The 16,803-nt window shown below is 36.5% G+C and overlaps 1 protein-coding gene and 1 pseudogene across 1 annotated transcript; both read right to left on the reverse strand.

Moving 5' to 3' along the window:
* Positions 1-108: 108 nt before the first annotated feature.
* LOC128243543 (uncharacterized) lies at positions 109-6,819 on the reverse strand. Its single transcript, XM_052961371.1, is given in 8 exon segments — positions 109-1,045; positions 1,366-1,522; positions 1,524-1,541; positions 1,877-2,001; positions 2,399-2,537; positions 2,814-3,024; positions 5,054-5,111; positions 6,180-6,819. Coding segments are annotated over 7 exon segments (1,320 nt in total). The 5' UTR covers positions 5,088-5,111; positions 6,180-6,819; the 3' UTR covers positions 109-409.
* A 6,080-nt stretch (positions 6,820-12,899) lies between these two features.
* On the reverse strand, positions 12,900-16,447 carry LOC128244516 (uncharacterized; annotated as a pseudogene).
* Positions 16,448-16,803: the final 356 nt, after the last annotated feature.

Consider the following 16,803-nt stretch of genomic DNA (forward strand, 5'->3'; position numbering starts at 1 on the left):
AAATATTTTTCTTAAGCTACTTTAAAGGCTAGTTCTGTATCCATTAATAGATAACTTAATTAATGTAATTATTATACTAATAGCTTATATTTGTATTATAATGCTCTTTATGAACCATGAACAGTCTTTCCCATAAACTTCTTACTTATATAATGCAATATATATATTTTCAAGACAAAGTAGACATTCAGAACAATTACAATGACATGCAGGGTTCCAAACGTTTGAATGAAATCGACTTCTTACACTAAGCTCAAAGGCACACACTAAACTGAAGTTCATAATGTAAGATTCGGTGTTTCAGAAAAAAAACATTAACAGTATTTATATTCTGGAATATCACATAAACTGCAAATTTTGAATATATATCTTTTAAATAATCAAACAATCAAATAATCCAAGGTATTAGCTAGCTTCCAATGCACTCATTTTCTTGGAATGAATCCTCCCCCGTCAGTCTATACTGCTTCCGCTTATATCCTGGCAAATTGGTCACTCTGACCCTGTGAACTTCATCATACAGATTCTGTACAGCTGGCGGGATCACCTCGAAACCGCCCATGTGTGCAAGCATGTCGTTGTAGGCCCATTGTCGCGGCCCCATGGAGTGTGCATGGCGGGTGGGAAGCCCCTCTGCAAGCCGGGCCTGGAAGTCCTTCTCTGTGTCCCTCTCCATCTCTGTTTGGTTAGGGAGGGGCATGGAACCATCCAACATCGATAACACGAATCTAACCTGGTTCTCAAATTGGGGAAATGGGCAGATCGTCTTACAGATGCCGATAAATGACAGGGTTGGATACCTGGTGTGAATAATGTGCTTGTACAGGGGAGTTACCCTCTCATCCTCTATATTCACTGCACAGTTTGGAGACAGAAATGGGAAACTGTATCTGTAGCCAGTACACAGCATGATGACATCGACTGGTTCCTCTTTTCCGTTTGTAAATACAGCAGTCTTCTCTGTGAGGCGATCAATACCAGTCTGCTGACACACGTTGCTTGGTAACACAGTTTTGAGACTAGGTTTATTGTGACTGATGATCACCTGCAAATGTACAGAGTTGTACTAAATTCATGCATGTAATGTATTAATTCATGAAAAATTACGTTATGATAAACATGTATAATGCATCAATGTTTAAGTGTTCAACAACAACGAATAAAAGATCATATTTCTGTACACAGTAAGAAAATTATTGAAATGGTATATTATTAAGTATTAACCAGTCACTCTGTTCATACAGCAAATAATGCATGACTTTGCAATACGAACAAAACTAGTTCTTCTACAGCTTTAAACACAGTATTTACATTGCCATATATTTAAACTTGTAACAAGATCACAAAAACAGACTAAGTATTCACCTTGTTTGCCACAGTGGCAATGTCAAGGCTAACATCCTGTCCAGAGGCTGCGGCCCCGAGACAGACGACAACCTTGTCCTTGTACACGTCTGGTACCCGGTAGTCGTGACTGTGGGTTATTTCCCCCTGAAAACTCTTCTCGCCTTCCAGGTGCGGCCAGCGGAACTGCATAATGGCTGCGTAGAGATATATAAAGATTGAAATAACTCACAGTAAGATTGCCAAGTATATATATTTGTTCAAGTGAGCAAGATGTTAAAAGCATTTTCATTTCATGGATGTCATTCATCACAATCACCTTATATTAATATCATTATTGTGCAAAATCACAAAAATCTTACTTTATTGACATCATAGCATGAATAATTGGTTTTTTCATATGTTTATGTCACTGCCAAGCAGTGGAATCATGTTCCAATGTACCATTACATGTATTTTTTCAATTAATAACTGCAATGAATTCAGCACAAATAGAGGACTTAATGGAACGGGTCGATAGTCTTACTCTTACCCATTACAGACAATGACGGCATCAAACTGTCCAGTCTGTGACTGGTTTTCTGAGCTGTAGGTTACACTCCACTCAGTCCTGGTTCCTGCCTTGACTGGCTCCACCAGGTCAACCCTAGTATTTAACTGGAAATTAGAGTACTCTAGAAATTATATTGAACTTAAGAAATCGTCATTCATTTAAAGATTAATTTAGAAATCAAACATAAGTTTTTCTCCCCATGATTTATTTCTATAAATTTCTTTAGACTTCTTATTTAAATATACATATACATTAGAAACCCACAGGTGATCCATAGAGATACAAGAGCTATTAATCTTCACTCTATAACACTATATTTATAAGTCTTCATACAAAACCAATAAGTAGCAGTAATGTTCATTTAAAAAATAAGATCCTTAGACACTTTTAGAACCAATCTATTCTAATGTTTAAATTTCCTTTTTTCCATAGCTTTTGAAAACGGTAGGGCTGACAAGTGAATAAGAGCAATGTTGAAAGGTTTAAGTAAAAAACACCTACTTTTAAGTACTTGTGCAGGTCGTAATGTTGGTAGTAATCAGTGAGGTACTGGAGAACATCCTCATGTTTAACAAATGAGGGTAGATTCTGTGGGAACGGGAACCCTGGAAACGCCATCACTTCCTTCGGTAAATTTGTCCTGTCAAGTTTCAGATTACATTCATATCAGTAATAGAACATTATAAGTTTTTACAATGTGTCTTTAGGAAAGATTAGTGAAGGTCATGATGGATTTTCATATCATATCCAGGGTTACAATTCAGGTGTAATTCATCAAACAAAATACATGATAATAATGAGCATTATGCCCTGTTAGTCATTTCCTGAGTTATTTAATGTATAGTTACAATCATACTTAAACATATGCCAATTGTATAAATAAAGTCATGACTTTGATTTTCCAATAGTTCCCTACTTGAGGTTTCTGTACATGCTGGACTGTACGGGTATACCATTCTCCATTGTGCCAATGTGGTCCGTATACCGCCAGGTGCCCCCAACCCCATCCAGCTGCTCGAAGCCAACAGGGTCAAACCTCTCCCCACATGCAGACAGATGCCTCAGGGCACACAGCCCTGCAGCTCCACCTCCTATCACTGCCACCCGGAGCTTCATCATTGCATGGCCTTCAAGGAAAAACAAATATGTAATATAATACAATGTTATTGTGTCATTCTTACAAATGTACATATTTTGTGGAAAATGCATGAAATCATCTCCAAAAATTACATGTAATATGTTGCTAATATGAAAAATATCTGAATCCAAAGTATCTTTCTTTAAATCCTTATTTATGTTACTAAAAATACCCTCAATAGTGGTGTATCACAGTATGCTAGTGTAGTAAAGAACCAACTGCCAATAACTAGTCTATAATTACATGTAAAGCTCAGTCGATAGAGCTCTGAGCTAGTGTAGTTTGGTAAAGAACCATTTGCCAGTAACTATTCTATACATTTTTGTAGTTATATCATGTGTAGCTCAGTCAGTAGAGCTCTGTGCTAGTGCAGTGTGGTAAAGAACCATCTGCCTGTTACTAGTCTATAGTTATGTCATGTGTAGCTCAGTCGGTATGGCTTTTTTTGCCAGTAACTGCTCTATAATTATGTCATGGAAAGCTCAGTTGGTAAAGTTATGTGCTAGTGAAGTGTAGTAAAGAACCATTAGCCAGTAACTTGTCTATAATAGCGTCATGTAAAGCACAGTCAGCAGAGCTCTGTGCTAGAGTAGTGCACAGGGTCATGGTACGTTGTTTTGACACAAGCATTTGACCACACCCCTCCACCTCCCCCCATTTAAATAAAATAATAATCCAAGGCTTATAAATAATGATGGGGGCACTGTTACAATTGATAACTTACAAAAAAATGAATTTTTATTTTATTTTCTTTGTAACGTTTTTTTTTTTATTTTGTTTGCATTTGTTTTCGGTAAAAGTGTCCATTTTCTTGAATATTTGTATTAACTCAACAAGGAAAGCCCAAAATTGTAGAGTTTAATTGAGATTTGACAAAGTTATGGCCACTAATACATGGTCATCTCAGCAAATATGGGAAAATACAGGGGCAAGTCGTCACCCTTAAAGATAATAGAATAAAAAAATAAGAAATTTTAAGTTATCATTAGTAACAGTTCCCCCATGATAATAAATAAGCCTGGGATTTTTTTTTAAATGGGATGGAGGGGCGGGGACAAAGGGGTGTGTCAAAACAACGCATCCTGTCCCTGTGGTGTAGTGTTGAAGAACCATTTGCCAGTGATGAGACTAGTTATGTCACTTGAAGCTCATTAGGTAAAGCTATGCGCTGATTAACTTTTATTCTTCACTTAATCTGCAAATATATACAATGTAGCACTAGTAAACACAATATCAAACTGATGGTGTTAAAAATCAGGACATTAACTATATTACATGTAGTCTGTAGTCATAACACGCGGTGACATGATCGCATGTGTTCGACAGAAGTTGCATAACAACACGTTATACTTAGAAGTAACATTTCTAAAAGCATAGTCATCGATTACATCCAAAGGAAGAATTCTGTAGTACAGTGTATGTATCAAAGAATAATAATCATGTTGTTATTGATTAGTTCGTAAGAACAGTGCTAAAATGTTTGACATCATATTAAAGACAATTGTTCATAGAGTCAAAGTTTTGTATCTATTCATGTAAATCAATAATAAACTGTTACTTACCTTCAGTAACTGAATGATCAACAGGCAACTGTCAAATTGACCGCATTAAGAAATTAAGGGCAAATTAGAGACTAAGGGAGGTAACTGTGAAATTGTTTGAAGTGGCACGGCTACACACCACTTTTTAATCCTCATTTTTTCATTAATTTAGGTCCGTTATAAATGTAGAGAGACGTATTATTTATAACTGTTCATTGAAATTGTAAATACAATATTTTATATTTATTTATATTTGTTCTACTTTCTTTATAAAATATTACTCTTAGTCTAAATTTGCTTGTTCAAAGCTGCTTTACCATGAGGTTGGTAGTGCGTCCAAATTGTTATATTTCATGTTAACTCCATCGACAAACTTTACTAGAGTAAACGGTACTGATATTTATAAATGCAAAAATAAACCAGATGATTTTGGTTTTTAAAAAGATTATTCGTCAATAAAACAATATCTTTAACTACATGTATAAAATGTGCGCCCAATGCCGTCTAACATCAAATCCTAGAACCGTCCCTGAATCTGAAACACATAATGGCATGAAGAGAACTCTGGTTTCCAAACAACGTATCTAGTTACCGAGTATTTGATCCGATTATGTCCAATATTGGTACTGAACCTAGATTTTAAGTTCGATAGAATTCCGTTATAAACTTTAGCCTACACTGTAGACATTTTTTTTTAATTCCAACCCGACATGACCTAATTGTTTTCCTGCAACTTGAAAAAACAGCAACATTCTAGTCAAGTTTAAACATTGTTAAACCAGTATGAACTATTTCTTTTTATATTTTCATCTCGAGTCTTACTTTCCGACTCTCTCTCTATTAATCTGTCACGCGTAAAGAAAACATGTCAGTCGATCAGGTTTCGTGAGGATTGGGGAAAAACGTGGCCATAACAGGGAAACTTCTTCATTAAGCTAATGCTTCTTGGTATCATATACCCGACAGTAAATAAAGATCTTTTTATATTGAATCTTGGTTAACAATGTAATTGCAACATCTGAACTAGTAACTTACGTTTTGATACATACCCGAACAGGTACTAGATTTGATTACACAAATATTTAGAACATGTTCCGTAAGGTTTGTAGGATAAGGCGGTTTTTATTTTGAAGTGTAAACAAGGCTCTGATTACCATCGGATAGGTTGATAGACAAAGTCGGGCTCTGAGCCCTTCTTTGGGGTTAACGTCCCAGGTGACGCACACAGAGCACGATCGCCTACCATTTAACATGCGGCTGACCCATCTTCTCTTCCCTCGATTGTGTAATGCTTTAAATATTGTTGTTACACGGGCACTTTTGGGGATGGATTATTTTCTGTCTTCAAACCTTGACTTTAACTCTAACCCCAAGGTTTTGCTAATATCGTAACAGTTGAACTACTGTTAGATTAAACTAATAATCTGACCAAGTTCCTAGTCTAAAATAATAGACGTGTTATACGGGATTCTTCCAATCCCAAACGTCTAAACGAGGAGTGAAAGCGGTAAGGTATTAGTTTGACATCATATTAAAGACAATTGTTCATAGAGTCAAAGTTTTGTATCTATTCATGTAAATCAATAAATAAACTGTTACTTACCTTCAGTAACTGAATGATCAACAGGCAACTGTCAAATTGACCGCATTAAGAAATTAAGGGCAAATTAGAGACTAAGGGAGGTAACTGTGAAATTGTTTGAAGTGGCACGGCTACACACCACTTTTTAATCCTCATTTTTTCATTAATTTAGGTCCGTTATAAATGTAGAGAGACGTATTATTTATAACTGTTCATTGAAATTGTAAATACAATATTTTATATTTATTTATATTTGTTCTACTTTCTTTATAAAATATTACTCTTAGTCTAAATTTGCTTGTTCAAAGCTGCTTTACCATGAGGTTGGTAGTGCGTCCAAATTGTTATATTTCATGTTAACTCCATCGACAAACTTTACTAGAGTAAACGGTACTGATATTTATAAATGCAAAAATAAACCAGATGATTTTGGTTTTTAAAAAGATTATTCGTCAATAAAACAATATCTTTAACTACATGTATAAAATGTGCGCCCAATGCCGTCTAACATCAAATCCTAGAACCGTCCCTGAATCTGAAACACATAATGGCATGAAGAGAACTCTGGTTTCCAAACAACGTATCTAGTTACCGAGTATTTGATCCGATTATGTCCAATATTGGTACTGAACCTAGATTTTAAGTTCGATAGAATTCCGTTATAAACTTTAGCCTACACTGTAGACATTTTTTTTAATTCCAACCCGACATGACCTAATTGTTTTCCTGCAACTTGAAAAAACAGCAACATTCTAGTCAAGTTTAAACATTGTTAAACCAGTATGAACTATTTCTTTTTATATTTTCATCTCGAGTCTTACTTTCCGACTCTCTTCTCTATTAATCTGTCACGCGTAAAGAAAACATGTCAGTCGATCAGGTTTCGTGAGGATTGGGGAAAAACGTGGCCATAACAGGGAAACTTCTTCATTAAGCTAATGCTTCTTGGTATCATATACCCGACAGTAAATAAAGATCTTTTTATATTGAATCTTGGTTAACAATGTAATTGCAACATCTGAACTAGTAACTTACGTTTTGATACATACCCGAACAGGTACTAGATTTGATTACACAAATATTTAGAACATGTTCCGTAAGGTTTGTAGGATAAGGCGGCTTTTATTTTGAAGTGTAAACAAGGCTCTGATTACCATCGGATAGGTTGATAGACAAAGTCGGGCTCTGAGCCCTTCTTTGGGGTTAACGTCCCAGGTGACGCACACAGAGCACGATCGCCTACCATTTAACATGCGGCTGACCCATCTTCTCTTCCCTCGATTGTGTAATGCTTTAAATATTGTTGTTACACGGGCACTTTTGGGGATGGATTATTTTCTGTCTTCAAACCTTGACTTTAACTCTAACCCCAAGGTTTTGCTAATATCGTAACAGTTGAACTACTGTTAGATTAAACTAATAATCTGAACAAGTTCCTAGTCTAAAATAATAGACGTGTTATACGGGATTCTTCCAATCCCAAACGTCTAAACGGGTTTGTGCAAAAAAACGGGGCTGTTTTAAATATTGAAATTGTATTAAGTGTTGTGTTTTAAAGTTGAAATGGATAATAAAGGTTTATATTCATATTTTACCATGTAAGTGAAAAGCTATTTTGCACAAAACAAGCAGTTAATGCATTAAAACACATTATTTACCTTTCCAATACACGACCTCTAAACGCCAGCTCCACCACTTAACGGTGGTGCAAAGAAAAAGAGCTGTCGACACTTCCGTGGTGGAGCTGTGCCCTATGTTTACATGAACAAACGTAGGTATGATTTATATTTTATTTGATAATTTCTTTTAACGGACATATTTCGAAAATCGGAGAATGTGGTACCGTGTAAGAACACTTCTACTGTATGCTGGTTATTATTTCGTTTCAATATTGCGCAAACTGTGTTGCCAGAAGCTTTTCTCCCGAATCGGACTTGTGCATATTTTTAGATCTGATTGCATAGCAAGTACATTTCGGTGCTCACACACCACGTAAGAACGTTCTCACGCATGCAAACATAACTTTTATGTATAGTACCTATGCCGGATCACAACATTACTGACAAGCACTTCTTAAAAAGCAAAAATGCACATATTTATGAAAGTGGTGGCGCTGTTGCCCTAGTGGTTGCGCTGTCGAATAGTCGTGGCGCTATCGAGTATTTTTTGCGCTTGAAGTATTTAAATATAAAAAGTTAACGCTTTTGGAATGAATACAAAAGTTGTTATGTTTATCATTCATTGAACAGTATGCTGATTATACATACTATTTGCGGAAACAAAACTACGCGAACTACCTTAACCTTATTTGTCATAAGGACCCCATTGGAAATAAGTTGAATAACTTTAATGGGTTATCCTGTGTTATATATTTGTCACATTGTATTAAATCTTTGTTAACGCACGTATATCCAAAGCATTCTAATGATGTTGTGCTTTAGTATAGATATCATCACTAATACTTTATTAATCAGTCTGTGTTATAACTTTATGAGATATTTGGTTTGTTACTATGACATATATATGCACGAATAAATCTATCTATCTACCTACCTGCCTGCCTGCCTGCCTGCCCGCCCGCCCCTGCCTGCCCGCCCGCCCGCCCGCCCCGCCCTGCCCGCCTACCTACCTATCTATCTACTAAAAACTATTTCGAAAACAAACGGCCAGGTGCTGTTAATTTTTACCATAGAACTATAAGTATCTATTATACGTGTCTGGTTATGAGAGAGGTATTCTTGCATACAGGACGTGTGTTTCCGGTCATTTGACCGGTGCTGGATAACGCATCTTACACCACCATGTAAGATGAGTTACGCGCAACAACGCGCTACTTCTTATTTCTTTTATTGTATGGTTTATTGTAAGTACATTATTTTATTTAAATAAAGCGCAACCAAATTTATAAGTATGCAATTAATTAAAACAGATAATGAATAATCGTAAAAACGCGATTTAAATAGTGACTATTTGACATCAATAGTGAACATTAAAATTACTGCGCTTTATGATGTCAGTAAACAACGTTTCACGCGCTTTTTGGTAATATGTACAAAGGTCTGTTTTCTACGTCAATTCTTCCTCAAATTGATAATTTTAGATACAAGCATATGCAAGAAAAAATATCAATCATTTTTTTTTTCGGTCCGGATCAAATAATCCGTCCTTTGGTCACACTATGTGGCCGGTAACTCGGCAAAGCTCGTTACCGGCTTACGCGCGTGCACTCGGGTCGGATTTTTCTATCTGTTCCGGACACACATGATATATACTTAAAGTTATATGGTATTAACAGCATCTAGCCCTTTGTTATCGAAATAGTTTTCTGTACGGTTAAGGTAGTTCGCGTAGTTTTGTTTCCGTAAGTAGTATGCATAATCAGCATAATGTTTAAAGGAATGAATTGCGGTGTTAAAGTCCTTTTCGGGGTATGAACGCAATAGGGCTGGTCAAAGTGTGTGGAGGACTCCACGCGTACTTCGACCAGCCCAATTGCGTTCATATCCCCGATAATGACATTAACCACGCAATTCATTACTTATATTTACACCATAAGTTTATTATTTCAATCAATAATTGTTAAAAAAATATTTTATTTAAGAAAAAAGTTTCAGTAACCCATTCGGTAAATAGAACGACCCGAGTGTAACAAGAAACATTTTTTTCAAATGACGTCACAATAACGCGGGAAAAGATTAACCACTTGAAATCACTTTTAAATGTAACACTTATGTCAACGATACATTTAAAATATAATATTTTTTTAAAATGATTTATATTTTAAGGACCTTCTGACATAATACAAACAATAACAAGATCAATAGTTTGCATGTATATTGTTATGCGATGAATTGTGATCCGAACATCTCCGAAGATGTTGCGTTCATCGATTGATAAACGCAATTGCCTAAAGGCAGTTTGTTTAGGGAATGGAAGTTGAGGTATAAATATTGAATGATACACATAGCAACTTTTGCTCGTATTCAATCCAAAAGCGTTAACATTTTATATTACTTCAAGCGCAAAACATACTCGATAGCGCTACCACTACTAGACAGCGCAACCACTAGGGCAAACGCGCCACCACTTTCATAAATATGTGCATTTTTTTCCTTTTTAAGAAGTGCTTATCAGTTTTGTTGTGTTCCGGCATAGGTATTATACATAACAATTATGCTTGCATGCGTGAAAATGTTCTTACGTGGTGTGTAAGCACCGAAATGTACTTGCTATGCTATCAGATCTCAAAATATGCACAAGTCCGATTCGGGAGAAAAGCTCCTGGCACCACAGTTTGCACAATTTTGAAACGAAATAGTAACCAGCATACAGCAGAAGTGTTCTTACACGGTACCACATTCTCCGATTTTCGAAATATGTCCGTTAAATGAAATTATCAAATAAAATATAAATCATACTTACGTTTGTTCATGTAAACATAGGGCACAGCTCCACCACGGAAGTGTCGACAGCTCTTTTTCTTTGCACCACCGTAAAGTGGTGGAGCTGGCGTTTACAGGCCGTGCAATAAAACGAAAGTTGACTGTTAGCATTGGTGAACAATTATACCAAGCGGAACAAATCGACCCAATCGTAATAACTCGGCCAGCTCCGACAAGCTTCGAAACAGACCTCGTAAATAAATCGTAACAACTCGGCCATGGCCGAAATGTTCCGATTGTTTTAAAATTGTGCCCTGAAGCCTTGCAGGTGCCCTTCATGTATATATCGTTAGGTTTTGACAGAATGAAATGAAGAAAACCCTTCAAACTCATAATTATTCGTTGGATATTTATTTTGTGTGTGCGGAACTAATGTAAAATAACATTATCTGGTATTATTTCTTGTTTTTATGATATTTTATAGACGCTATATGCTTTAACCCGGAATTCCTATCGGAATAACTACCCACTTTTGATACTAAACAATTTATACGTGAAGGATTTGCCATACAAAAATCGTAAAAAAAATCGGTAAACGTACAAATTTGGACTTACTAAGTTCCGTGTTGATTCGTTAGATCAGGCGGCATTTTTTTAGCGTTAACAAGGTTTTCCTTATATTTAAACTTGTGAACTGCTGTTTGGTCGTGACCTTTGTTTCATTCGGACAAACATAAATTATGTCCTCGGAACAAATCACAACAATTATTTCCGAATGTTTTAACAAATGAGTTTCTTTTTTTGAACAGACATACTCCAAAATCGAACTTGACCTAGATTGTTGTTTTTGGACTAGGGCACTTGTGGCCTAGTTCATAGCCATAACCGCGATGTTTGCATTTTCAAGCCGCATCTGAGGGTTCACTGACGTAATGTATTCATACGCTGTATTTTTAACAATTAAGCTTATGCCCTTGTGATTAACCGTACAGAACTCATAATGAAATTATGTCGATTTTGTAAACATTTTGAAAATGTTTAATGAGAAGTTCTTCGAAAATATAGCATATAGAACGGGTGTTTTCGTTTGCCTTATCTAGTGATCTAATTGTTTACTTTAAATTGAAATCAAATCTGACCTTGATGCCATGTCTATAGATCTATACACACCTTCTGACCAAATTTGATAAAGAATGTGTTAGCTAGAGTGTTTAAAAACAAAACATTACGGAAGATGCCACGTCTATAAAAGACTGGTACGTCTACAACAGACTAGTACGAACAACTGTGTTCAGGTGAGCTAATACACCATGCAAGCTAATTCTATCGGCAAAAAATAAAAAAGTGTATTTATTCACAACAGGATAGATTAAGGTATAAACAAATAAATGATTAACAAATTCAAATATAAGCTCGAATTTACTGATCATTGTCGATTTACAAAAAAAGGTTCTAAGACGAGCAGCAAATCATAAGAAGAAAACATTTTTAAAATGATCTATTTATTGGCATAACGCTTTGAATAATCATAATGCTTACTTAATTTATTTTAACATGTGTTCAACTTTTTTATTTTCGATATACAGTCAAACCCCGTTGGCTGGAACTCGCTTGGCTCGATTTCCTCATTGGCTCGAATCGGATGTCGAAGACCGATTTCTTTAAACCGAAAAGTATTTTTAGAAATTTAAAATCTGCTAACATAACGCCTGAAGAGAATCAACGCATTTACTGATTTCTAGTTAATTCTACTATGACATTATTCTGTTTTACTAATGAAATGTGGTGTTTTTATTTTGGTAAACTATCATCAGATTATATTTTCTATACGTATTTTTATTATCTAAGCCTCTTATAGCAATCAAAAACATTGTATAAAAGCATATCGATAACATTTATCAGACAGTCATTAATTGACCTTCTAAACTAATTTGAGAGCTACTTTTGTCTGTATAAAGTTGTATCTGTTGACGGTCCATACTGAATGCTTAGATTTGATACATTTGGTGTTAAATAGTATCCCATGTGTTCGTTCTTATAAATGAACTACCAGTATAACATACCGATTATTTTATTGATGCTGAATCATGGTGATAACAATCACAGCTATTAGTGTAACGTAATCCATGAAATGAGTGTACTTTGCTGGTCTTTCTGACGTCAATGACAAGTACAACATGTGCTCATTTTCAGCGCCAAAATACATATTCGATCGTAATACCAAACATAAAACCTATTGAAGAAATGATTTAATGACAGAAAAATCATACCAAAAGCCTGTGACTAATTATATATATATTAGATGCAATAAAGAACTTATGGTGTTTGATGCACTGATTTTGATCATCACTAGTATTGGCTAGCTTTCAGTGAGCTCAATTTCTTCAAATGAATCCTCCCCTGTCAGTCTATACTGCTTCCGCTTGTATCCTGGCAGGTCGGTCACTCTGACCCTGTGAACTTCATCATACAGATTCTGTATAGCTGGCGGGATCGCTCGAAACCGCCCATGTGTGCAAGCATGTCGTTGTAGGCCCATTGTCGGGGCCCCATGAGGTGGGCATGACGGACAGGAAGCCCCTCCATCAAGCGGGCCCGGAAGTCCTCCTCCGTGTCCGTCTCCATCTCCGCCTCGCTTGGTAGAGATAGGGAACCATCCAGCGTCGCCAAAACAAACTTTAACTGGTTCTGGAACTGGGGAAACGGGCAGATCGTCTTACAGATGCCGATAAATGACAGGGTTGGATACCTTGTGTGAATAATGTGTTTGTACAGGGGAGTTACCCTCTCATCCTCTATATTCAACGCACAGTTTGGCGACAGAAATGGGAAACTGTATCTGTAGCCAGTGCACAGCATGATGACATCGACTGGTTCCTCTTTTCCGTTTGTAAACACAGCAGTTTCTCTGTGAGGCGAGCAATACCAGTCTGCTGACACACGTTGCTTGGTAACACAGTTTCGAGACTAGGTTTATTGTGGCTAAGAATCACCTGCAAAAGAAGGGAACGTTGAACATGTATTGCGTTTATTTGTACCTCTTACTCCTTTTTACGGAAAGTACACGTTGGTAAATAAACATGCAAACTTAATTAATCCTACCTCGAAGTAATTTGGTATATATGGTACGTACACTATAGTATAAACAACCTCATAGAAAATAGTTTGCAATGTCCCAACAAAGACCTTTCTCAGTAAGTCAGTAGGTCAAACACTATTGCTGTGACTGAGTGATGAACAAATAGCATGCTATAAATATTTCTAATGTAAGTCGGACAGCTGAAAAAAGTTGACCTTCAGATGTCAAATAAACAGTGTTCACCTTTTTTGCTGAAGTAGCAATGTCAAGGCTGACATCCTGTCCGGAGGCTGCGGCCCCGAGACAGACGACAACCTTGTCCTTGTACACGTCTGGTACCCGGTAGTCATGACTGTGGGTTATTTCCCCTTAAAACTCTCCTCACCTTTCATGTGCGCAACCAGCGGAACTGAATAATGGCTGGGAACGAATATGGATAATATATCGTCTGTTGAAGGTACAGTGTGTGTATATATCACGTGATAAATTACGTCATATATGCTTCGTCGGAAGGTAACATTTTGCTTAAAATGAAGACTTTAAAAAAAGAGCAAACTATTGCTTTCGGACATAGCACTTATAACGCAATTTATCACGTGGTATAGAAACACTGAGGTACACTGTTATCAAATTCAAAGAGCATTAGGAAACAAGAGTCAACTCTGGAAAGTCGGAATCAACATGGCTGATTATCGAACCGGAATGATGCCCATACGCATTCGGACCCAATCTGGTGATGATTGGACAAAGAATTCTAAAATTATTGATGGGACAAGATCAAATTTGGTAATACTTGTTGATCGGACAATACCGATTTAAAGTAATTTCCTTAATTAAAGGGCCATAACTCTCGAGTGACTCAAGTTATAATGTTAGTAATTGAACTCTTCCGTTAGGTATTATGCCCATACACATTCTCACTAAATTTGGTGATACTTGGACAAATAATTCTAAAGTTCTTGATCTGACAGTACAGATTTAAGGTAACTTATAAAGTTAACGTGCGACAACACTCGAGTGGCTCAGGCAATGTAGCTGGTTATCGGACTTGTCCAAGATATCCATACACACTCTGACTTTACATATTTGGTGATGATTGGACATCTTAAATTAATGCTTGGCGATTTTTTTTTAATCGGTTAAAGGGCATAATTCAACAATTATTTTAGCCAAACTAAAGTAATTAACTTTGATAAATATGCGTGCATTATCATTGACAATTTGTCTACTAAGTTCCATGCGAGTATCCTAAATGATGGTGAGAAATGGTCTGTCTATGGTGTTGCATGACACCAACACAGCTCCAGTCCCTCTAACAATGTCCAGATTATGCCATTACGTTTTGGTATTATTAAAGAATAACACCAGAAAACATATCTGCACTTAAAAAAGTTTATTTTGTTAACATTTTTTTTCCTACTGATAAAAATGTCACATTATACAACTTAATATATAGGTACGCTTACCCGTTACAGACTATGACTGCATCAAACTGCCCAGTTTGTGTATGGTTCTCAGAGCTGTAGGTTACACTCCACTGAGTCTTCGCTCCTTCTGTAACAGGCTCCACCAGATCGACCTTGGTCCTCAACTGGAAATGAGTTCATAACACGTTTTTTATCACAATTTAGATCGGACATTAATCAATTTTGTTTACAACTTGTATTGGTCTATACGTTTTTATAAGATTCGACCAGTAAACAAAAAGCTTGATTTATATGTACATATAAATATTTGATTCACAGCTTTCTTGATTCAGTGTCCATTGAATTTACCTGTAAACTGAACCAACACTACAAAAATTTCAATAGCCTAACTAACATTGTTTGCTTCATAGAGAATTGATGTCTCATTTACACTTGATCACTAATTTTAAATGTTGATGTTTTATTACTGAAAAAAGTGTTGTGTTCACATTGTACACAGAGTTGATTTTTCTACGTCTGACCCAATAAAAGGCGTCCCTTTAAATCTCAACATCACTTTCACAGACCATGTCTACTGGAAAGGTCACTTTACTTGTCCTTACTTTTAAGTACTTGTACTGGCCATAATGTTGATAATAATCCTCGAGGTACTGAAGAACATCCTCATGTCTGACAAAGGAAGGTAGATTCCGTGGAAACGGGAACCCTGGAAACGCCATCACTTCCTTCGGTATGTTTGTCCTGCAAATGGGCATAGTTCGTTCATAAGATCACGGCAAATTGTACCTTTAAGATATTGATATTAGGTAGAAGTCATTGAAGATCATAAAGGCCATATCCAGGGTTACAATTGGGCATTTCAGTAAGTTTTAGTCGTAACCTCAATTAACTTGAATGTGTATACACGTACGTCACAAATGGCAAACTATTGTTTATTTTTATTTCCTCAACCATGTGTTTATTTCTAATACTGGTTCAAGTTCAATTCTCACGAATATGCAGCCAAATAACGCAAGTATGACACTAAGATCATTTCATTTTACGACTAAAACCAACTAAAATCTTCATTGAAACGGCACCCAGCTGCAATTCATCACATAAAATACATGTTATGGTAATATATTAGGCATTTTATTGCACTTAAAGTCATTGCCAATATAATAAATAAAGTAACGACTTCGTAATTCAAATAGTTCCCCTACTTGAGGTTTTTGTACATGCTGGAATGTACTGATATTCCATTCGCCATGGTGCCTTTATGGTCCGTGTACCGCCAGGTGCCCCCGATCCCGTTCAGCTGCTCAAAACCCACGGGCTCAAACCTCTCCCCACATGCTGACAGAAGCCTCAGGGCGCAAAGCCCGGCGGCTCCACCCCGATCACTGCTACCCGTAACTTCATCATTGTAAGGCCTTTAATGAACAACATACTTGTTAGACATTGTTCTTCTGCCAAACATATGTATGACATACATTTCAGAGAAAACATTACCTGCATGCCCATAAATAGTGTATATTATACATTGATTTTATGAACACTATCTGTAAAAAATGTTTCTTAGAAATATGACTGCCACCTAAAATCTCTCACTAGTAGTGAATAATGGTAGTATAGTGGAAGAACCATCTGCCTGTTATTGGTCCATATGTACATGACATGTGGAGCTTAGTCGGTAGAGCTCTGTGCTAGTGTAGTGTGGCGAAGGACCATGTGCCTGTTTCTAGTCTATACGTATGTCATGTGTAGCTCAGTTGGTA

Source organism: Mya arenaria, chromosome 8, assembly GCF_026914265.1.
Source record: "Mya arenaria isolate MELC-2E11 chromosome 8, ASM2691426v1".
In the NCBI taxonomy this organism is placed as follows: domain Eukaryota; kingdom Metazoa; phylum Mollusca; class Bivalvia; order Myida; family Myidae; genus Mya; species Mya arenaria.